Source organism: Takifugu rubripes, chromosome 21 (genome assembly GCF_901000725.2).
Source record: "Takifugu rubripes chromosome 21, fTakRub1.2, whole genome shotgun sequence".
NCBI classification, from domain to species: Eukaryota; Metazoa; Chordata; class Actinopteri; order Tetraodontiformes; family Tetraodontidae; genus Takifugu; species Takifugu rubripes.
In genome coordinates, this window is record NC_042305.1 from 4,139,195 (window position 1) to 4,157,366 (window position 18,172).

An 18,172-nucleotide genomic window follows, 5' to 3' on the forward strand; every position below is an offset into this window, starting at 1 on the left:
GACCTAGAGGACGACCAGAGAGGAGATATCCGGATGTTGTGAAGGATGAGGTGAAGTTGGTCGGATGCAGAGGACAGGGGGAATTCATGGAGGAGATGGACTCACTGTGGAGACCCCCTGGGGGTTAAAGTCAAGGGGGGAAGGTTAAGGTGATGGCAGCATCATGCTGGGAGGGCACAGGAAGGTTTGGAAAGGTGACATAGTTATAGTAAAATATAGAGAATCCCAGGTCAGTAAAGGGATTCAGGCAGTAAGAACAGTACGAAACTAGAGGGAAATGGATTTTGGTCAAGGTTGGTGGGGTCAGAGGGCAAAGGCCAAACTGTTCCTGTCTGATCCAGCTTTAACCTGAAAGTACAGTGCCCAGATGTGGAAGCCAAGATAAGTATTTGGATATGTTTTTGTTTTTTTTTAATTATATCTTAGCTGACCAGATTGTATTGTCGAAATAAATAAAATTGAGAGACTTAAATGACAGTTTAAGTTGCTGTTGGAATTATTTTAAAGAGAAACATCTCCAAATGAAGGAGTTGCCTTTTAGCTCACCATGAGTTACAGCGGGAGGCTTATTGCAGGAGACGGAGACATTATCATGTACAACACTCAGAGAAACAACTGAAGATACCGTACATCTTGTCTAATGCATTGGCTAGGGTTACCGTCTCCTAGCAACAGTGATTTGGTGAGACAAAGGTTCCTAAATTAACCTAAAAGGTAGAGCAACACAAAAGGAATGTCATAAGAATGATACCAGTAGCATACCAGACACTAAAGGTACCCATGTCATCTGCATTAGACGAGGGGAGCATTATCGGGGTATCCTCAGTTGCTCACTTACGTGACGGAAACAGAGCCTTTAAGGTGTGAAATGAACACTCTTCTTCTGTTTTGCCAAGCAGGTGAGGAAAAGAAATAAAACAAAATATGGTGACGGCATTTCAATCATTTGCACTATGACAAGGACAAATCAGAACAGAGGAAACATCTGATGAAAGCTGCTCATATTTCGACCATTGCATCAGCTGTTATGCACAAAAATAACATCACATTTACATATCATAAATATCTCTGATGATTCTCTGATGGCAACACAGGTTAGATGACCTTTGCGAGCTATTTTACAAAAAAAAGCAGTAAACTGTACAAAACAAGGAGTTTTTGAGCAGATACAAAAGTCAAACTACACCCGATTTTATCTCCATATAAAATTCTGATTTCATGCGCCTGCTCGTAATAACATGCTATGGTCTATATGCTTTATCTCTTAGTACATCAGAACTTGGAAATTATTTAAAATCAAACACACAATATATTCATAAAGCATTTTTAGGATGCCAAGGTTTTGTTTTATTTTACAAGACAGAACAGGTAAAAAGGCAACATCCCCCCCTCCCATTTAACCTCATTGAGAATGCTTTATGAATACAATATTCCTTTGGATTTACAATGCACAACGTCCCCCTTTGTACACCTTAATGAAGGAAAAATAAAAGTGCCTCTAACTTTTTAACCCTAAAGTTCTTTTTTTTCATACATACATCCATACATTTTTTATTTATTTATTTATTTTTACAATTGGAAGTCAGTATAAATTAGAAATCCCATTGTACTTCAATGAGACACACATACACAAACACAAAACTAAAGGAGGGAACTGAAAAGAGTAAATGGATGACAGAGGGCTAGTACTGCGAGGGAGCATGTACCCTTTTGGTCTTTATCCGTGCCGGAGTGTCCTGGACATAGCGGGATGGTGAGTCAGTGAGATAAACGTCTACATCATCAGGCACTTCTTCAAGAAAGTTGGAAGGAACGAGTCCCTTGTGTCCGTTTAGCTCACCCTGCCGAGGACACACAACAGCAAATAATCCACACTAGTCCATTTGTGAGGGGAGCATGTGACACTGAATTCTGCACCATGCTGGAGGCTCTTCTACACCTTTTGTTACAGCAGAGGGTTGAGGGTGCCAAATAAGATGGAGGGAAGCATTTTAATGCATTCACATAAGTATTGATGTGAATATTTATACATTTGATCCGGACTCGTCCCCACAGTCGCCGTTATGCACACATAGAATCAAACGTCCGGAGCTCAACAGCCATTTTCCTTTTCCCTCAGATGAGTCCAGCATGGCAGCAGTCGTACGTGTAGAAAAGCATTCTGAAGAAAGACAAACAGGCCGCAGACGTGCAAAACATTTGGCACTTACGTAATAAAAGCCGTCTTCGTCGATTTGGCCAAAAACTATGATGACATCACCGGCACAGAAGGTTAGTTCAGCCTGTTGGGACGAAAGCGGTCATGAGACATGTGAGGCCTGCTCGGATCGTCTCGTATGTTGCAGGTTCAACTTAGTTTAGACTTTCCGACACACCAATTCGACTGGGGATTGTCCGATGCTGCATTTTTCCCCAAATCGATGCATCCTGACCAGAAGGGTCAGCACACAGACGGAGAATGCATCGAAGGGTGGAAAGCTCCAACACACAAACCAAACGTGGCATCAAAAACAGACACATCGACACAGGGACCAGACCGGGGGATGGGGCTGGGGTGGGTCAGGGGTGGTGGTTTGGGAGGCTTATCCCAGCAAAACAGGGACTGAAAGTCATGGCCAGCAGGGGTGGCGCAGTGGCCCCACGTCTGAAACCCGCCTACTTGTTTGCGTGCCAAAAAGGAAGGAAAGAAACACACAGAGAGCAGACGGTTCCCTCCTCACCCCCACTCACCTCCTCATTCAGCCTGCTGCCCTCATACTGTGTCGGTGGTTGGGCCAATAGAAAGGTGAGAGTAAGTGAATGGAGATAGGGGCAAAAAAAAAAGCATGGGAGAACAGGTGAATCTAACAAACCCTCGCTTTGTCCCTTTGCCCTCACTCAAACAGCACACATGGATTCCAGAATCTCTCTTCCATTAAGAACAAAACAAAGATATATTTAAACCAGCGTCAGCAGGAGAAATAGTGAGGATGATGATGGCTTGAAACGGACCAAGACAGACCACTTTGTCCTCATTGTACTTTTAAACTGACCCCAAAACCTGGGGTCACTGAAAAAGACCACCCGTGTAATTTGCCACAGCAGGAGGAATAAACACATTTTCTAGAATAATGCATCAGTTAGAAGCCAGAGAATATTTCAAAGAGAAGCTTGCGGGCAGCTGGACCCACAGGCCAGTACCTCTACGTCAAGATTTGGAGAACTCTCCCTGGGATCGTAGTCGTACAGCGCCACCATTCTCCGCGTGGACGTTGGATACTGACACACACCTCGTCTGTTCCTCTCTGTGGATTAAAAAATTAGAATTAAAAGCATCAGCTCTGTGAATGACGTTCAGTGATGGATGTGATGATGTCATCCTGTCTTCTGAATTTCGACTTTAACGACGATGCCACTAAATCCCATGGCTTTAGTTTCAGAGATGGCGATCTAAAGTTCCTTCTGACCCAGATGTTTAGCCTGGATCATGTCTGTGGACTACTAGATGTGCAGAAAACCATGAAATGTTAATTTGTGTCAGACTGATTGAGGACAGAATTGAAATTGATTATTTGGTTTAAAAGGTTAAAAGATTGTTTCTTCCAATTCCAAAGTCAATTTAAATCTTTCTAGGTTTTGGTGCCAAACATGGTGAAAGTGTGAGATTGTAGGAAAGACAAGCAGAGCAGAAGAGCATCCCATAAAACACAGACCTCTCTTGGACTTTCTGGACCTGCGATTTACTGGCCGTCCGTCTTTGAAACGATCACAGTTTACTTTAAAGGAATACAGAAAAGCAGAATAAGTTTTGGAGAGTTTGACACAGAAAAAATAATCAAATTTGGTGTATTAACACTCCGATGCATAGTGGTCACTGCACTGACCCCTAATTTTCTCCTAAATGCATTGGTTTCTATGGCAATCCTGCCTTTCGGTCACTCTCTACTGCCCCCCTCCATAGAGTACAATTCAGTGGCCAGTCATTGAAACTGCAAGTACATTTCCTCTGTATCCAAGATGGCCGATAGTTGGCTAAAAAACTTGAACATCCTCTCAGAGATTTTATTCCAGGTGAGCCTCACCTAACTTCTCCACAGGTGTGTTGAGAGGCAAGAAGCCCTGTTTGAGGAGCTGCCCCATCATGTCATCATCTTCTGTTTGGATTTCTGAGACCATGTTACAGGGGATCAGACCCACCCGGTCTCTGATCTCTGCCCTGTAGAAGCCATCTGTATCTTTATTTCCAAACACCTGAAGGATAGGGAACAGAATTGTACGTACAATATATAATAAAATCCTATAATGGCTTACGTAATTAGTAATTTTGTGGAAGACAGGTGACAACATTTTTTGTTAATGTCCACAGCATTCAGGACTTATAGGAAAAGGAAAATGGAGTGTAACAGCTAAGAATGACTCCTCCACCTTGATGATCTGGCCTTCCTTGAAAGGCAGCTCCTCATCGGCAGCGTCAGGGTTGGGTGACATTGACATGGGGTCGTAATCAAAGAGAGCCACAAACACGCGGGTCAGTTCCTCTGGCTCCGATTCGTCATAGTCATCCAGGGATCGTCTTCCCCGCCCCTGCCTGCGCCCACCGTGGCCATCTGAAAGAGAGGAGGCTTCTGCTGCTACTATTGACCTTCTACACTGATGCAGGCTGGAGACTCAGTGATATTAAAATATTCCCCTTCCACACATGCACTGGACTTCTGTCTTCAGGAAAAATCTGCAGTTTTTCCTGGATTTTTTCCCTTTTTCCAAATCTTAACGCAGGGAGAGTCTCATGTGTGAGGAAAACACTGAGTGTGCTGGTTTCTGACACTTAAATGAAGAAACATCAATGCCTGAGAGCGAAACAGAAAAGGGATATTTACACAAAAAGATGTCCGTGGAGATGAAAAGGAGAAGGCCTCAGGAGGTTTGAACTGATAGACAACTCATGTATTCTTGTAAAGGTGGAGGACCTGGTGCGTTGTACAACAGCATGCTGAAGTTTGGGCCTCCCTTGTCAAAATGTCTGTTTGTGTGAACAGTTCATCAAGCGGATGATCTCCAAAAGCCATAATGACACATTCCTTTTGTACTTTAAACAAACTCTTTTGAGGTTTATCCACAGAGTTTGTCAGGATACTTTGAGGGCCACAGGAAAACCTTCAGCTGGTGCCTCTCGAGGTCATCTTAAGGATTTTGTGGTACGTTGATCATATGATCATTATCCATTTCTAGGAGCCAACCTCTTTTCAATGTTCTTTTCAATGTTTTTTTTTTCTTCTTGTGATCTTGTGTTTGCTTCCGGAGTTTGTTGGATGTAAATTGAATCCATTCTTCCCTCTGCCTGTGAAACGTTCCTATTGGCTGCGACACAAATGCAAAGCATGATGGATCCGAGTTGTATTTTAACCACAGGACTGGTTCCCAACATGCATCAGGCTTGTCAAGATGTTCTTTTGCTAATGTCTGTTGTTGAGAATTGTGTTGAGGACACAGGACAGGTTTTCTTTTGTGTTTCTGCAGGAGTAGCTGGACAGTCCTGGGCAGTTCTTAAATGCCTTTGTTTGATTCTATTCTTATCTGAGGAAATATAGACTTGAAAACCCATCTTACAATCTTTTCCTTCTTTGTGAGCATTAATCAATTTTTATTTACTAGGCAACTGTTTGGAGAGACCCATGGCTCCTGATTGTTGTAACAAGATTAGAGGAATCTGGATGTTTATAAAGCTTTAAAATTTGCATCGCCTGACCTTCCTCACGATAATGATAAACCAGCCATGACCTGCTCAGGATAATCGGGTTTGATACCCCGGTCGAGGCTCTCTGGGAGCTCAAATCTAGTATTGAGAAGAGTATTCCATGTTTATCATTTTTTCTTTTGGAGATCATTTTATCTTACACTCACAGATGTTTTGACTGGGGTACACAAGCTTTGCTTTCTACTGTGGGTGTGAGCAGATAAATCTGGAAACGCTCCTGATTCTCTGAAGGTCTTCTGGAGTGCATGTGTGAAAGAGGCTTTTGTCATCGACAGTGGACACAGAGACGGAATCCATGTGTGAAGAAAGACCCAGTGTGAGTGGTGGCATTTTACATTTAGTCTTGATTTCTTTTATTTTCAAATCTTCTCAGGATTTTTAGTATTTGCATTGTCAAAGGCTCAGCCTGGCTCTTTATTCACAAACCTCTGTTCACTGAAGTGACAGTCCCAGAACACATTGCAAACACAGCACAGACAGGAGGCCCAAGTAACACTTTGGGGAAAGATCGCACTAGCTGTTCATTGCTGTTTCACTGCCTTATCTCACAGAGACTGTTTAACATGCAACTCAACACAAAGAAGGCAGCTGTCCTACCCATCAGCTGTACTTAATTATTTTACAGTCCCTCCAGGAATGCACAGTGTTGTGCTATATTAATTAATGCAAAATAACCACTCATGCATTATGCATACTCCTTTATTTTTCAATTCATGCATCACCAATTCATACCCCTCTTCGGCTTTCATTGTTTGTAGATTCGTCTTTGCAAGATTTCAAACTATGCTGCCACATGTCAGAGAGTCTGGAGAAATCGAAAAGCTGATGGCAAAGATTAGAGACCTGTTGTTCCACAAAATCCTGAAGGGACTGTTTTGATGCTTATAGGCTGGAAAGGATGCAAAAGGTGACACACCGTGATGAGAGGTGCGCCGACTCAATACCCCAACCGGTAATACTCTATCAGTCAGGTCATTCATTTGATGGCAGATTAGTACAACCAACTGAAAAACTGGAAGATGCTTTCTGGAAGATGCAAAATGTCCCACAGCAGTGTATGTTCTTGCAACAGAGTGACACCAGCAATGCAACTCATCCATTGTTTTCTTGGCAATGCACCACTGAAGACTCATGCAAAAATATAAGAAGCCAAATAGTGTAGGGGGGTGGGGTGTAAAGAGAAGCTGGCAGTCTAGGCTTAGGGTTAGCTATAAACAAGACTAGGGTGGGGTGAGTTGGGGGTATCGTGGGATTTGTGGTCTAGTGGGACAGAGGAGGGAAGTGCTTTTCATTCTCAAGCAACAAGAAAAAGTGGACATTCTTGTCCTCCTTCCGATTTATGCTAGGTTCAAGAGAAGTTAGAAGATGCTCGCTGTCCAACAGAAGAAAAACCACTGCACATGTGTTAAAGAACTCTGCCCATTCTGGCCGTGTCAAGGTGAGTAGTCTTCTTGATAGGAAGCTGCACCACATACCATATTGATCCTCTGAGGACACTGATCGCCATATCCTGCGTCGAGCTACACTGCCATAGTAAACATCGTCCTTGTTGGGTGAGAGGTTCCCCTCACTCCCCTCACTGTTACTGTCCATGGTGATCTCTACAGAAGACACCAATCACAGCATTAAAGTCAGAGAGCCTCGTGCACACACTCGTCCCTGCCCCAGTCACACATGCTGCGTTTTCCCTGAGATGGAGGTCAGAGGGGAGTACAACCATTTTTACTCTGGAGGCACTGCGTGTAAAACAGCAATGTTAGCATGTTTTACAAAGAAAACTCTGGTTTGCATCTTTTTTTTTCTTTCCAAAACTGCATAAAGCATTCAGCAAAGACAGCTTGTGACTGTAAACTGCAACAGGCCACAAGATGAAGAGCTACATGGGTCTTTAAGCTTCTAGGGTGTGATGAACATCTCAGCTCACATGGGGGAAACATATGATATCAACAGCACAAGCATCAGTAGCCCTGCAGGATGAGGTGTCTCCTCATGTTAAAGCCCTCACTGACCAATGGATGGGATGGGCCTCTGCTGACGGGTGGTGCCGATGTGACCCATCCGTCTTCCTGAGTGCTCCGGATGATCCACGCTTCCATGTGATGGCGAGTTTCCGATGATCTTTAGTGTGGAAAAACCAACAAGTGAGAGGTCAGAGCAGAGCATTTCATTAGGGCAAATTATAAAACAATGTCAACAAGTACATAAAATTGCTATAATGACAAGAATAAACCATAAGAGCAAATGATGTTACTTCCATTTGTCCTTAGGGAGAAAGAAAATAGACACAAAACAACAAAAACCAAGAAACAAAAAAATCAAAACATCAACCCCGACACGACAACATGAACTCGGGGTTAACAGGAAGATAAATAGCTAAAGACCATTTATTTGATCTGTTTTGTTCTGCGCAGGTCAGAAGCTCAATGAGAGAAAAGCAAATTAAATTGCAAAGATGGTGGAGAATGAAGGATGAAGAGAGTTGTGGAAGCAGAGGAGTGATTATAAATCAGTCACAATGTAACCAAATGACCCTTAAGGCTTCAGGCCTCAGGCCATCGTTAGACATCGTAAAGGCTCCCTTGTCAAGAGGTTTTAAAGGCAAAGTATCTTGACCACCCTCACGGCCGGCTGTTTTATCCATAGTCTCAGCCAAGGCACGTTAACATAGAATTAAAATTCAAAGACTTAAGGGAGTCTTTATCATGCTCATCTCATACACAGGACCCCAGCTTATCCATCCATCCGTCCGTCCGTCCATTCAATCTGTCCGGCCATCCATCATCAAATCTATCCGCCTGTCTGTGCATCCATCCATCCATCCATCCATTCATTCATCTGTCCATCCATCCATCCATCCATCCATCCATCCATCCATCCATCCATCCATGCATCCATCCATCCATCCATCCATCCATTCATTCATCTGTCCATCCATCATCGATCTGTCCATCCAGCCATCCGTCCATCTGTCCGGCCATCCATCATCCATCTATCCTTCCATCTGCGCGTCTGTCCATCCATCCATCCATCTGTTCATCCATCCATCCATCTGTCCGTCTGTCCGTCCATCCATCCATCCATCCATCCATCCATCCATCCATCCATCCATCCATCCATCCATCATCCATCCATCATCCATCCATCCATCCATCCATCCATCCATCCATCCATCCATCCATCCATCCATCCATCCATCATCCATCCATCCATCCATCCATCCATCCATCCATCCATCCATCCATCCATCTGTCTGTCCATGGGGGGTTTCAGGGGAGCCCAGGCCAGCTGAGAGGGGTACACTAAGTTACCAGCTCATTAAAGAGCCAACAAATAAAGACAAACAACCATTCATATGTTGTTAATTTAAAATAGCCATAGGCCCACAATGCATGTCTGTGGGAGTAAGTCAGAGTACCTGAATAGAACCCAAGGGGGTAAGAGGAGGACATGCAAACCCCACACAGTTCGAACCACTGGACCTCAACACAACCCAGCAAATTTAGGGTGGCTGGAGTGCACCTCCAGGTTTGAGTGAAAGTTCTCAGTAAATGTTATGACACTGTTGAGAAAAGAGCTGCAGTAACTGCTGTAGAGGGTGGGAACACTAAATATCTAAGCTAAAAGTGGATAAAGACAGTGGCACGCATCATCTATGTTAGATATTAATGTGCTCAGAACAAATATCTGCCAGTTTTATCAACATTTCGAAATCAAATCAAGTTGTGGAGTCACAAGGACTACATTTACAGATTTCAAACACCACCGTATGTGACCATTGTGGTTTCATTTGGCAATGAATTGAAGCCATATCTGCTGACACAGATGAACCCATGGAGCGATGAGGTGTATGAAATGAAAAGCGGGCTGAAAGATTCAAGTCATGATTTTGACTTCTGTCTTTATGAAAAGCAAAGTGAAGCGATAGATGTTGAGTCAAAGCTTTAAGCGTATGGTGGAGCGATGTGCCTCCAGCCCACAGACAGCAACACATGAAGCAGAGGGTCCCCATGCACCGCACGGAGACATTTCCTTTCCGCACAAAACAGGAGAAGGCAAAACTTGGTTAAATGGCCTTTAGGTAACTGAAAGCTTCACATCAACATTCGACATCACCTGAAATTCTGAGTACAAGCAAAATCACGCAAAATAAATAATACTGACCATAAGTGCATGAGAAAAGATGGAAAATGCCAAAGAAAAGAAGGTGTGGGTTTGTGGCAAAAAAAGTAACATTAAGGAGATGGTTGTGGCTTGATGGAAAGTACAGCAGAAAGTGTGGATCACACACCAGATGGTGGTCCAGGTCCCTGGACATAGACTGGGCCCTAGCCTCCCTGTGGGGGCTGTAACAGACCCTGTGCAGTTTGCTCAGCCTGCCCTCAATTAGTTCTCCGTCCCTGGAGTAGTTTCTTGACCCAGCTTCCCGACCAGGCCAAAACTGGTCCCTGTTCCTTAAGTCCCCCATGTGCACCACCTTGGCTGTGGTTGCTGGTGAATCAGAGAGTTCTTCCTCCACACTGCACTGCCGCATCAATGTTCTTTTCCGACCCATAGCCAGTGCACGCCTTTCTACTGGCCCTTCACAGTGGATGATGTGCACGGGTCCCCGCATATGGCTCCCATGGATGTAATACCCGCGGTGACCCCGTCCTAAAGAGCCTTCTTCTTCGCTGCCACAGTCCAAACCACTGTCGGGACTCTTGGTGTTCTGGCGGTCAGGATGTCCCAGACTCCACTCCTCAGGGTTGTAGCAGAAGCGGCTGTTACTGAAGCGAGGGGAGGAGCGCTGCCGCTGCAGATGGCGGTAATTCCTGTTGGTGTTGCTGGGAAACAGCCTCCGCTGAGCGTGTGGTGCTCTGGGATGCCCTCTATCTTCAGAACAAAGGTGCTGGCCCATGCCATCCACACCATCCAGGTCCTCCTCAGCCACCTCGGGGATGCTGTGGAGACGCTTGCTGCGCATGGACTTCTGCTTCACCACCTCCCTCTGGAGGTCCCAGCAGACCCGTTCCTCAGCTAAATCTTGCCGCTTGTAGTACGCCTTCAGTCGCAAAGCACGAGCCAAAGGTCCACAGAATCAGCGTTAAGTTCAAGTCGAAAGCATCGGTTTACATTTTTGTGAATAGAGGGGTGGAAACGGTTTTGTAGGTTTTAGAACAGGCAGGAAACAACACAGATGTGAATAAAACAAATGGGGGAAGACAAAATAAAGACAGAATTAGTTATTTGTGCCAATGTAGTAATACATGCATTTTTAATCCCATGAGAAGAAATGACATGCTCTGACCAGGAATCTGTGAAGGCTCACGTGTGGGATGGAGTGAAACAACCATGAATATGTGGAAATAAAAATGGAGAAAAAGAAAATACTGCTGTCAGAAATCGGAAATATTCTCAGCGGCATCACATGTGAGAAACAGCTGAAAACATGTAGACGATGGTCAAGTCAGTGATCGAACAAGATCAGGTGGACAAAAAGACCCAGCATCAACACCATAACATTCTAACAAGCTTTTAATGATCACTATATTTAGGAACTGTTGGGCCAGAGTGGGTTGTGGAGGAGTTGACGTCATGAAATTATGTTGGAATGAAATATTTGGTTTTTAAATACATTTCAAAATTGCAGATTCCAAAAAAATAACCAAACCCATTCACTTAAAGTTAGAATTTCATTCACCTAAAAATAGAACAAAACCATATGTTATATGTATTTCTTTTTTTTTTTTTTTAAATCTATAGAACAGGGAAGCAATAAATATGCTCATCTACGAGTGATTTCTGTCTGCTGTGGCTCAGTAGAAAGTTTCTACATGCAAATTGTTCATGAAATCTGTTTTAAAAGGCTTAAAAACTCTAAGGGAGCAAAGTTTGCCCTAACTTTTTGGTGTTGTAAGAAAGGAAATATACAGTTTTGCAGGGGATGGTAAATACATTAACAGGTACCTGAGATAAGGTGGCAGAACATCTACACATGCCCACTGAAATGAAGACACGAGAATGATAGAATGCTTCACGCTGACCATCCAAAAGAAGTAAGACATGAGAGACATAACCAAAATGTATATTTCCATTTAAGTACTCACTTAAATGAGATTCCCACATGTCTTTTGCGCTCTATAACCGTTTCACATGACACCAAGTTCACACTGGAAAATTGCATTCGACTTTGAGACGAAAGATTACAAAAGTACAAAATGCAAAACACGTTTTAAAAGCAAAATCTCAAAATGTGACTGGCATCTTTTCTCATTCTGCCTCTCCTGCTGTATCTGTATTTATGTTAAGCCATTCCAATGAGCTCAGCCTTGAATGATAAAGCAGTGCCGGAGGGGCGAGGTGAAGAAGCGATGCTGGTGCCAGCAGCCTGAGGCTGGTGATGCCGGGGACGCGCTCAGACACGCAAAGCCACTGTGGGCCTGAACGTAGCGCCTGTGAGCAGCTACCCCTCCTAACGGTAAAAGCCCTCCTTCAATAAACTTTCTTTACCACCGCTATCTTGCCCTTCCACTGAAAGTGAGGGACATGTACCTTAAGAGTGTTGTGAGAGTTAATACTGCGCCTGCGGCCCTCCTCCAGTTGCATCTCAGAGTAGAGCTCTTCCTCATCCTCCTCCATGATGTCAGACAGGTCCGAACCCCGGCTGCTCTCTGTGTGGTACTCTTCACTGTAGCTGTAGTGATGATGATGATGTGGATGATGATGCTGCTGTGGAACAGTTCAGAGTTTTGTTCACTTTATGATGGATGCTGGACAAAAGTCCTGGTATTCTACTCTCTCAGGCGTGCCTCTAGAGGGCGCTGCAGCCTTCAAAGTTCTGGCATTTCCATCCACAGATTTAATTGAAATACTGTATTAGTGTTTAGTTCACCAAGATAAGCAGCACCAACATGTACAATACAGTAAAGTATATAATTCACAGCATATAGTACGGTAACTGTGTAGTTCCAGCTATTATTCTAGACAGACTAACTATTAAGTTAACATCTTAGTTATGCTGCTGGGCGAGGCTGCTGGGGTCCAGAAACATGATCCTCTCCTCTCCTCTCCTCTCCTCTCCTCTCCTCTCCTCTCCTCTCCTCTCCTCTCCTCTCCTCTCCTCTCCTCTCCTCTCCTCTCCTGTCCTGTCCTGTCCTGTCCTGTCCTGTCCTGTCCTGTCCTGTCCTGTCCTGTCCTGTCCTGTCCTGTCCTGTCCTTGGCTCCTAAAAGGATGTTTACGTATCCCCGTTACACTGACAGTGGATCAGCAGGAACGATAGAGGGATCTTCTCCAACCACAGCTGAGTTGAGGACAGTTAGCTCAGTCGGACTACTAGTAATAGAGAAATGGGACCTTTAGTTGTTTCAATCATGGAGCGTTCTGTGTGTTCTGTACCTGTCTGCCCAGCTCAGAGCCTCGGAGGAATTCGTCTACAGAGGCTCCTCTCCTTCTCGCGTGTGGGGAGTCGTAGCCGTCCTCCTCCTCGTCAGAGTTGAGAGGCTGCAGTGTGTCACCCCGCTCACTGAAGATATTCCTTTTCTCAGCCTGGCAAAAAAAGTTCCATATTTTGTCTTAGAAATATTAATATTTAACATCAGCATTAGATTTGCTCTTGGATTAATAGCAACAGGGCACACACACAGGTAGCATAGGTAGCCACTCACTCTGTTACCCTCAGCAAACACTCTCTGAGCAGCTTCCCTGGCCATGGCTTTGGCGATTGTGTTGGGAATAGGGACTCCCTGAGGCTGTGGCAGGATCCTCTGAGGGGAGGGTGATCGCCTTGCTGTAAAGTGTGGTGGCTCCAGGTTGTGCCCGCACATAGGAGGCAGTGGTGAGGGGCATCGCTCCCAGGGCTGGGCCGATCGCAGTCCTGCATCATGTTCTTTGGTTTCTGACTCTCTGGCACTTAGTAACGGTTTGGATTTGGGCATGGAATGGCGCAGGAAATGAGGCTGCGATGAGGCTGGAGGAGGTGGATGATGGCCTGACTGCGTGTGGGGCAGTGTGTGGCGCTGGGCTCGAGGTCCGGGTTGCATCTGGGGCTGAGGGTGAGTTGGTGGATATGTGGATGGGTAGGGAGGGTGGGTTTGTGTGTGTACGGGGTGGGGCGATGCCTGGGGGGCAGGGTGGGGAGGTGCAGTAGTTCTGTGAGACAGTTGGGGAGAGCCTATGAGGTTATGAGGGATGAAAGCTACAGATGAGTCCTGGGACTCTCCTTGCGTTGACAACGTCCTTACAATGACTTCTCTGGCCTCCAGGCACTGAATCCTGTTTATCTCCACGGTCACACAGTCGGCCGTGGGGTATAAGACCTCTGCTATCTGCATTCATAAAGGGAGTAGTCAAAACACAAGCATTTCCACTGGTATACAGTATAGCAGCGTATCCAGAGTAAAATTCAACTTAAAATTCAAGTAAATAGTATATTATGTAGCCTGATGACCACTTTTTCATTGTGTGAAGTTGTGAACAGTTGTATCATGCAAGTATGGATGGTTTCTTTTGTACAGACAGACCATACATTCATATGTACATTCCATCTATATTCAGAATAAAGCCGGTCACAGCTCTATTTAATCGTAAATAACGCAGCATTTCTTTACTTGGATTTCTGGTTATATCATTCGTCCAGCAGATGGCAGTAGAGTGCTATTCCTGGATTGAACGAACGCAAAGAGCAGCTCTCGTGTAGGACATAATGAAATGTCCTGTTGTACCTTTTGTCCCTTTGTACACACAGCGTAGCCAATCACACTGGCACCATTTGAGGTTCCTGAAGATGTCAAAAGTGGTGGCTTCCATCTGACCTGCAGGAACCCTGGCGACTGACCACATTGGACCTGCACCTCCTGGGGAGGGAGAGGGGGCCCTGGGGACCAACATATACATTGCATAAAAATGAAGTAAAGAAGAAAGCTTAATAATGATTCAGACATTTCAGACTATGGAATAAACTAAAGAATAGAAAGATCTCAGCAGTCTCAGCTGCACATATTCAATAACTCTTCATAGCAGAATGACAGGGAACTTTTCCTGCCACAGAACCGTTCTGTGTCTCGCATTATGTTAAATATCCAAAGCGTAGGGGAAAGGAAATCAAAAGGTGGGGCATCTCCGGCCCAGTTTAAGCAGCCTCCCTGTGTGTACGTATCAGATGGGTGAAAAACTAGCAGACATTTGCTGTAGGGCAACAACGCTGTGCTATATGAAGCACCAAAAATACACAGTATGCCACTTTCACGGTCTGTGCAGGCTGCCTGCATACTAAACCACATACCCATCTGTGCACGACTGCTGCTTCCCTGCAGTCAGAGAGAACGGCCAGATGAAGTCAAAGGGTAAAACACGCTGGTGGTTGTGTCTGTTTAAACTTGATGTTTAAACAGACGATGTTCTATGGAAAACTGCACCTCTTATACAACAGGAGATATTTGATTATTTCCTTTCTCTTGTCATTTGGGGGAAAAGTGCACCTCAAACAAACATGTGCATTTTGGATTATTTTCTTAACTTCAAATTATGACATGAAACTTTTTATGTGCTGCTCAATGTTGATACAATAGATACAAACTATTAAAGCTTTACTTGAAACAAAGAATTTGACATTTTATTATGTGGATGGTTTCGATTTCTGAAGTAGACACAATATTTTTTTTAACACCATTAATAGCCATAATAACTAATTTATTTGATACCAAAGAATGCAATCAATCAGCTTCTTCTTCTTCTAGTGGACATAGAGAAAACACAGAAATAAAGTCAGCATGATCCAGTGCCTCCACAAACCATTATTTCAGGTGCCATAACTTAATACAGCCCAATTGTCTTTAGAATATATTCAAATTTCAGCTACACTTCTCTAACCCTCTGTTATGTTTGACCAAGTTTTTGCCACCTCCTTGAACCCTGTTTTCATGATTGTCTCAGTGTAATGCTAAATAAGATTATATTGTCACCATTTCATCCTCCTAAGTAGATTGACAATGCATCAGCCTGACACGCCCTCTTAACCCGACCAACGTGAGGGTTAGGCAATTGCGGGCACGCCACAGCTGTCCTATGCTATGCTAAACACAGCAAACTGTGAAAAGGTGCTGTAACGTAGAGATGAGGTAGACAAAGACCACTAACCTGAAGGCTGAGTGCAGAACTCCACAGAAATTTCCCTTTTGTCCCTTTGATCCATTGGAAGCTGCCAAGGCACCTGATGTGGCGACGCCACAACCTTCACCTTGTAAACTGTCATTGGCTTTAAGTTCAAGAATTTGTAATTGTAGCCCCCTGCTTTGATCATGTCATACTCCGCCCCATTGAGGAAAATAGTGTGACTATAGTTGCTGTTGCTGGGCATCCAGGAGAGCTCAGCAGAGCTCTGCGTGATGCTATCCACCCGCAGGTAGTAAGGTGCTACTACCACATCCTTTCCCACTAGCATAGTGCACCGCAACTTATCCGACAGCCCTCGGTCCGTAATGCTCTGTACTGAGATACGGTAGGTGTTGGTTGCAAGATTCAGCTTCTCAATAAGAGACTTTGTTCTACCTCCATAGGGAACAATCATGCGTATTTCACTGTCCACCAGGACATGATAGCCACTGATTGAGCCCCAACCCGGTGGCACCACAGGCGGATCCCAGCCAATGATCACGCTCTTGGCAAGTTGTTTAATCAAGTTGATGCGTCGGGGATAAGGCACGATGTCTTCACCAACTTCATCGATGTTCACATCCAAGGTTCCTGTTCCATTGCTGGTGGAGCCCAGCAGGTCCATGCCCAAACTGCTGGATGTAAGACACTCTAGTTTACTGTCAGACAGCAGGCTGCTGATGCTTGTGGGGGTTGCTGTGCTTGCTCCCAGTTTCTGAGGTCCCAGGCTACTATGATTGAGGTAGCCAGGCTCTTTAGTTAACGTGTCTCTTTGTTGGACAGAGGGCTTCTCCTCATCTTGGACAAAATCCACAAAATTGGATGGGACAAGTCCCCGCTGTCCATCCAGCAGCTCCCCTGAGAACCCAAAAGGACAGATTTGATTGTGAACAATGACACTAACTCCAAATTACCCCCAGATTCAATTGTTGTGGTGGCCGCACAACAGTGTCAGTTACTTCCATGCCAGAATACAAGGCACACTTTAACATGGAGAAGCTACTTTGATCTGGACCACACAGGAACATCCCACAAAAACTATAATATGAAAATGTATCAGCTTATTCTAAACCACAAACATGACCAGTAGATACCGAGAGCACATGAAATTCAAATAAAAACTGCAGCATAATCATGGCTTAAAGTTGGATCTGGTTGAAATTTAGGGTTAGAAATATCAAAACAGGCCAGACCTTCATAAAAGCCGTCTTCATCCATTGTCCCATAAACGTAGAGGTACTTTCCAGCCACCAGGGGGAGCTCTGCTTCAGGATGCTCATTTGGCCCATCATAAGGGTTGTAACTACCAGAGAAGTTAAAAAAAAACATGACAGAAATATTATTATTATAAAATTACTGTTTTGTTTACACACATATGTGTGTACACACACACACACAGACACACTCACAGACACACAGACACACACACACACACACACACACCTATATCGGGCAACACACAGGCGAACCTTCCCTGTGAACCTGGGTTTGGACCTTGTAGATGAACTGAGATTTTTGTCCATCTAGATGAAGATAAAGGAAAAGACAGATCATATCATATTTTTAAATTTAATGTGCTGTGTTATGTCAGGCAAATGTCTAAAAAAATTACAATAATTTAACACCCTGGTTGGCATGTGACAACAACACAGTATAACCCAAACATCTGGAACTTCTTTACGCACAAAAGGAAGTTGCAGTATAAGATAACAACAGAGCATGAGGTATGTTACGTTATCAGCATGGAAGCACGTGAACTCCTGATCCAATTAATTGATCAGTAATGGAGAGATGGCAAAAAATGTGCTTTTATTGAAATCCGAAGTCAACAGAAAATGCTTTAAATCACTGACAATAAAGCTCCCCTTCTGCCCCACACAAAGCAAAAGTAAAGAATTCATAATATTACAGATCGTCAGATAACCCTTTCTCACCAAAAGTACTGGGGCTTCTGCCTTCTGAAATTTAATGACATGCCATTCTTCATTTGCAGGGTTCAATATGAACTTGGCCCTTTGCAGCATTAACAGGCTTAACTATTCTGAGAAGGCTTTCTTAATGTGATTGTTGTTTTGTTTCTTTTGTGCAGCTGTAGGGAACATGAAATTGTCCCATCAAGTAAAAAAAACCTTGATTAGTCGCCGCAAAGAACACGTTTCCACTGTTCTAGAGCCCCAAAACAGCATGCTTTACTTTACAGCTCGGCCATGAACACCCATTCCATGGAGATCTTTGTTCATTCTGAAAGCCACACAAACTTAAAAGGCCCGTTGGTGATTTCTGCACCCTCCTCATCATCCGTTGATCGT

General features: G+C 44.2%; 1 protein-coding gene across 9 annotated transcripts in view; it reads right to left on the bottom strand.

The window, feature by feature from the left end:
* Positions 1–1,323: 1,323 nt before the first annotated feature.
* rimbp2b (RIMS binding protein 2b) overlaps positions 1,324–18,172 on the bottom strand; it is a 58,869-nt gene continuing 42,020 nt past the window's right edge. For 4 of the 9 annotated variants that reach the window (XM_029829483.1, XM_029829482.1, XM_029829480.1 and 1 more), the window contains 16 exons: positions 17,307–17,386; positions 17,057–17,166; positions 15,849–16,721; positions 14,435–14,586; positions 13,379–14,038; positions 13,110–13,259; positions 12,266–12,442; positions 10,023–10,775; positions 7,744–7,852; positions 7,210–7,335; positions 4,405–4,586; positions 4,062–4,230; positions 3,693–3,755; positions 3,181–3,284; positions 2,211–2,282; positions 1,324–1,841 (listed from right to left, as the gene is read on the bottom strand). In XM_029829483.1, coding sequence (XP_029685343.1) covers positions 1,683–1,841; positions 2,211–2,282; positions 3,181–3,284; positions 3,693–3,755; positions 4,062–4,230; positions 4,405–4,586; positions 7,210–7,335; positions 7,744–7,852; positions 10,023–10,775; positions 12,266–12,442; positions 13,110–13,259; positions 13,379–14,038; positions 14,435–14,586; positions 15,849–16,721; positions 17,057–17,166; positions 17,307–17,386 — 3,939 coding nt within the window. In that variant the 3' untranslated portion in view covers positions 1,324–1,682. Of the gene's footprint in view, positions 1,842–2,210; positions 2,283–2,730; positions 3,285–3,692; positions 3,756–4,061; positions 4,231–4,404; positions 4,587–7,209; positions 7,336–7,743; positions 7,853–10,022; positions 10,776–12,265; positions 12,443–13,109; positions 13,260–13,378; positions 14,039–14,434; positions 14,587–15,848; positions 16,722–17,056; positions 17,167–17,306; positions 17,387–18,172 lie in introns of all 9 variants that reach the window. The other 5 variants (XM_029829481.1, XR_003886589.1, XM_029829486.1 and 2 more) reach the window with 5 other exon arrangements.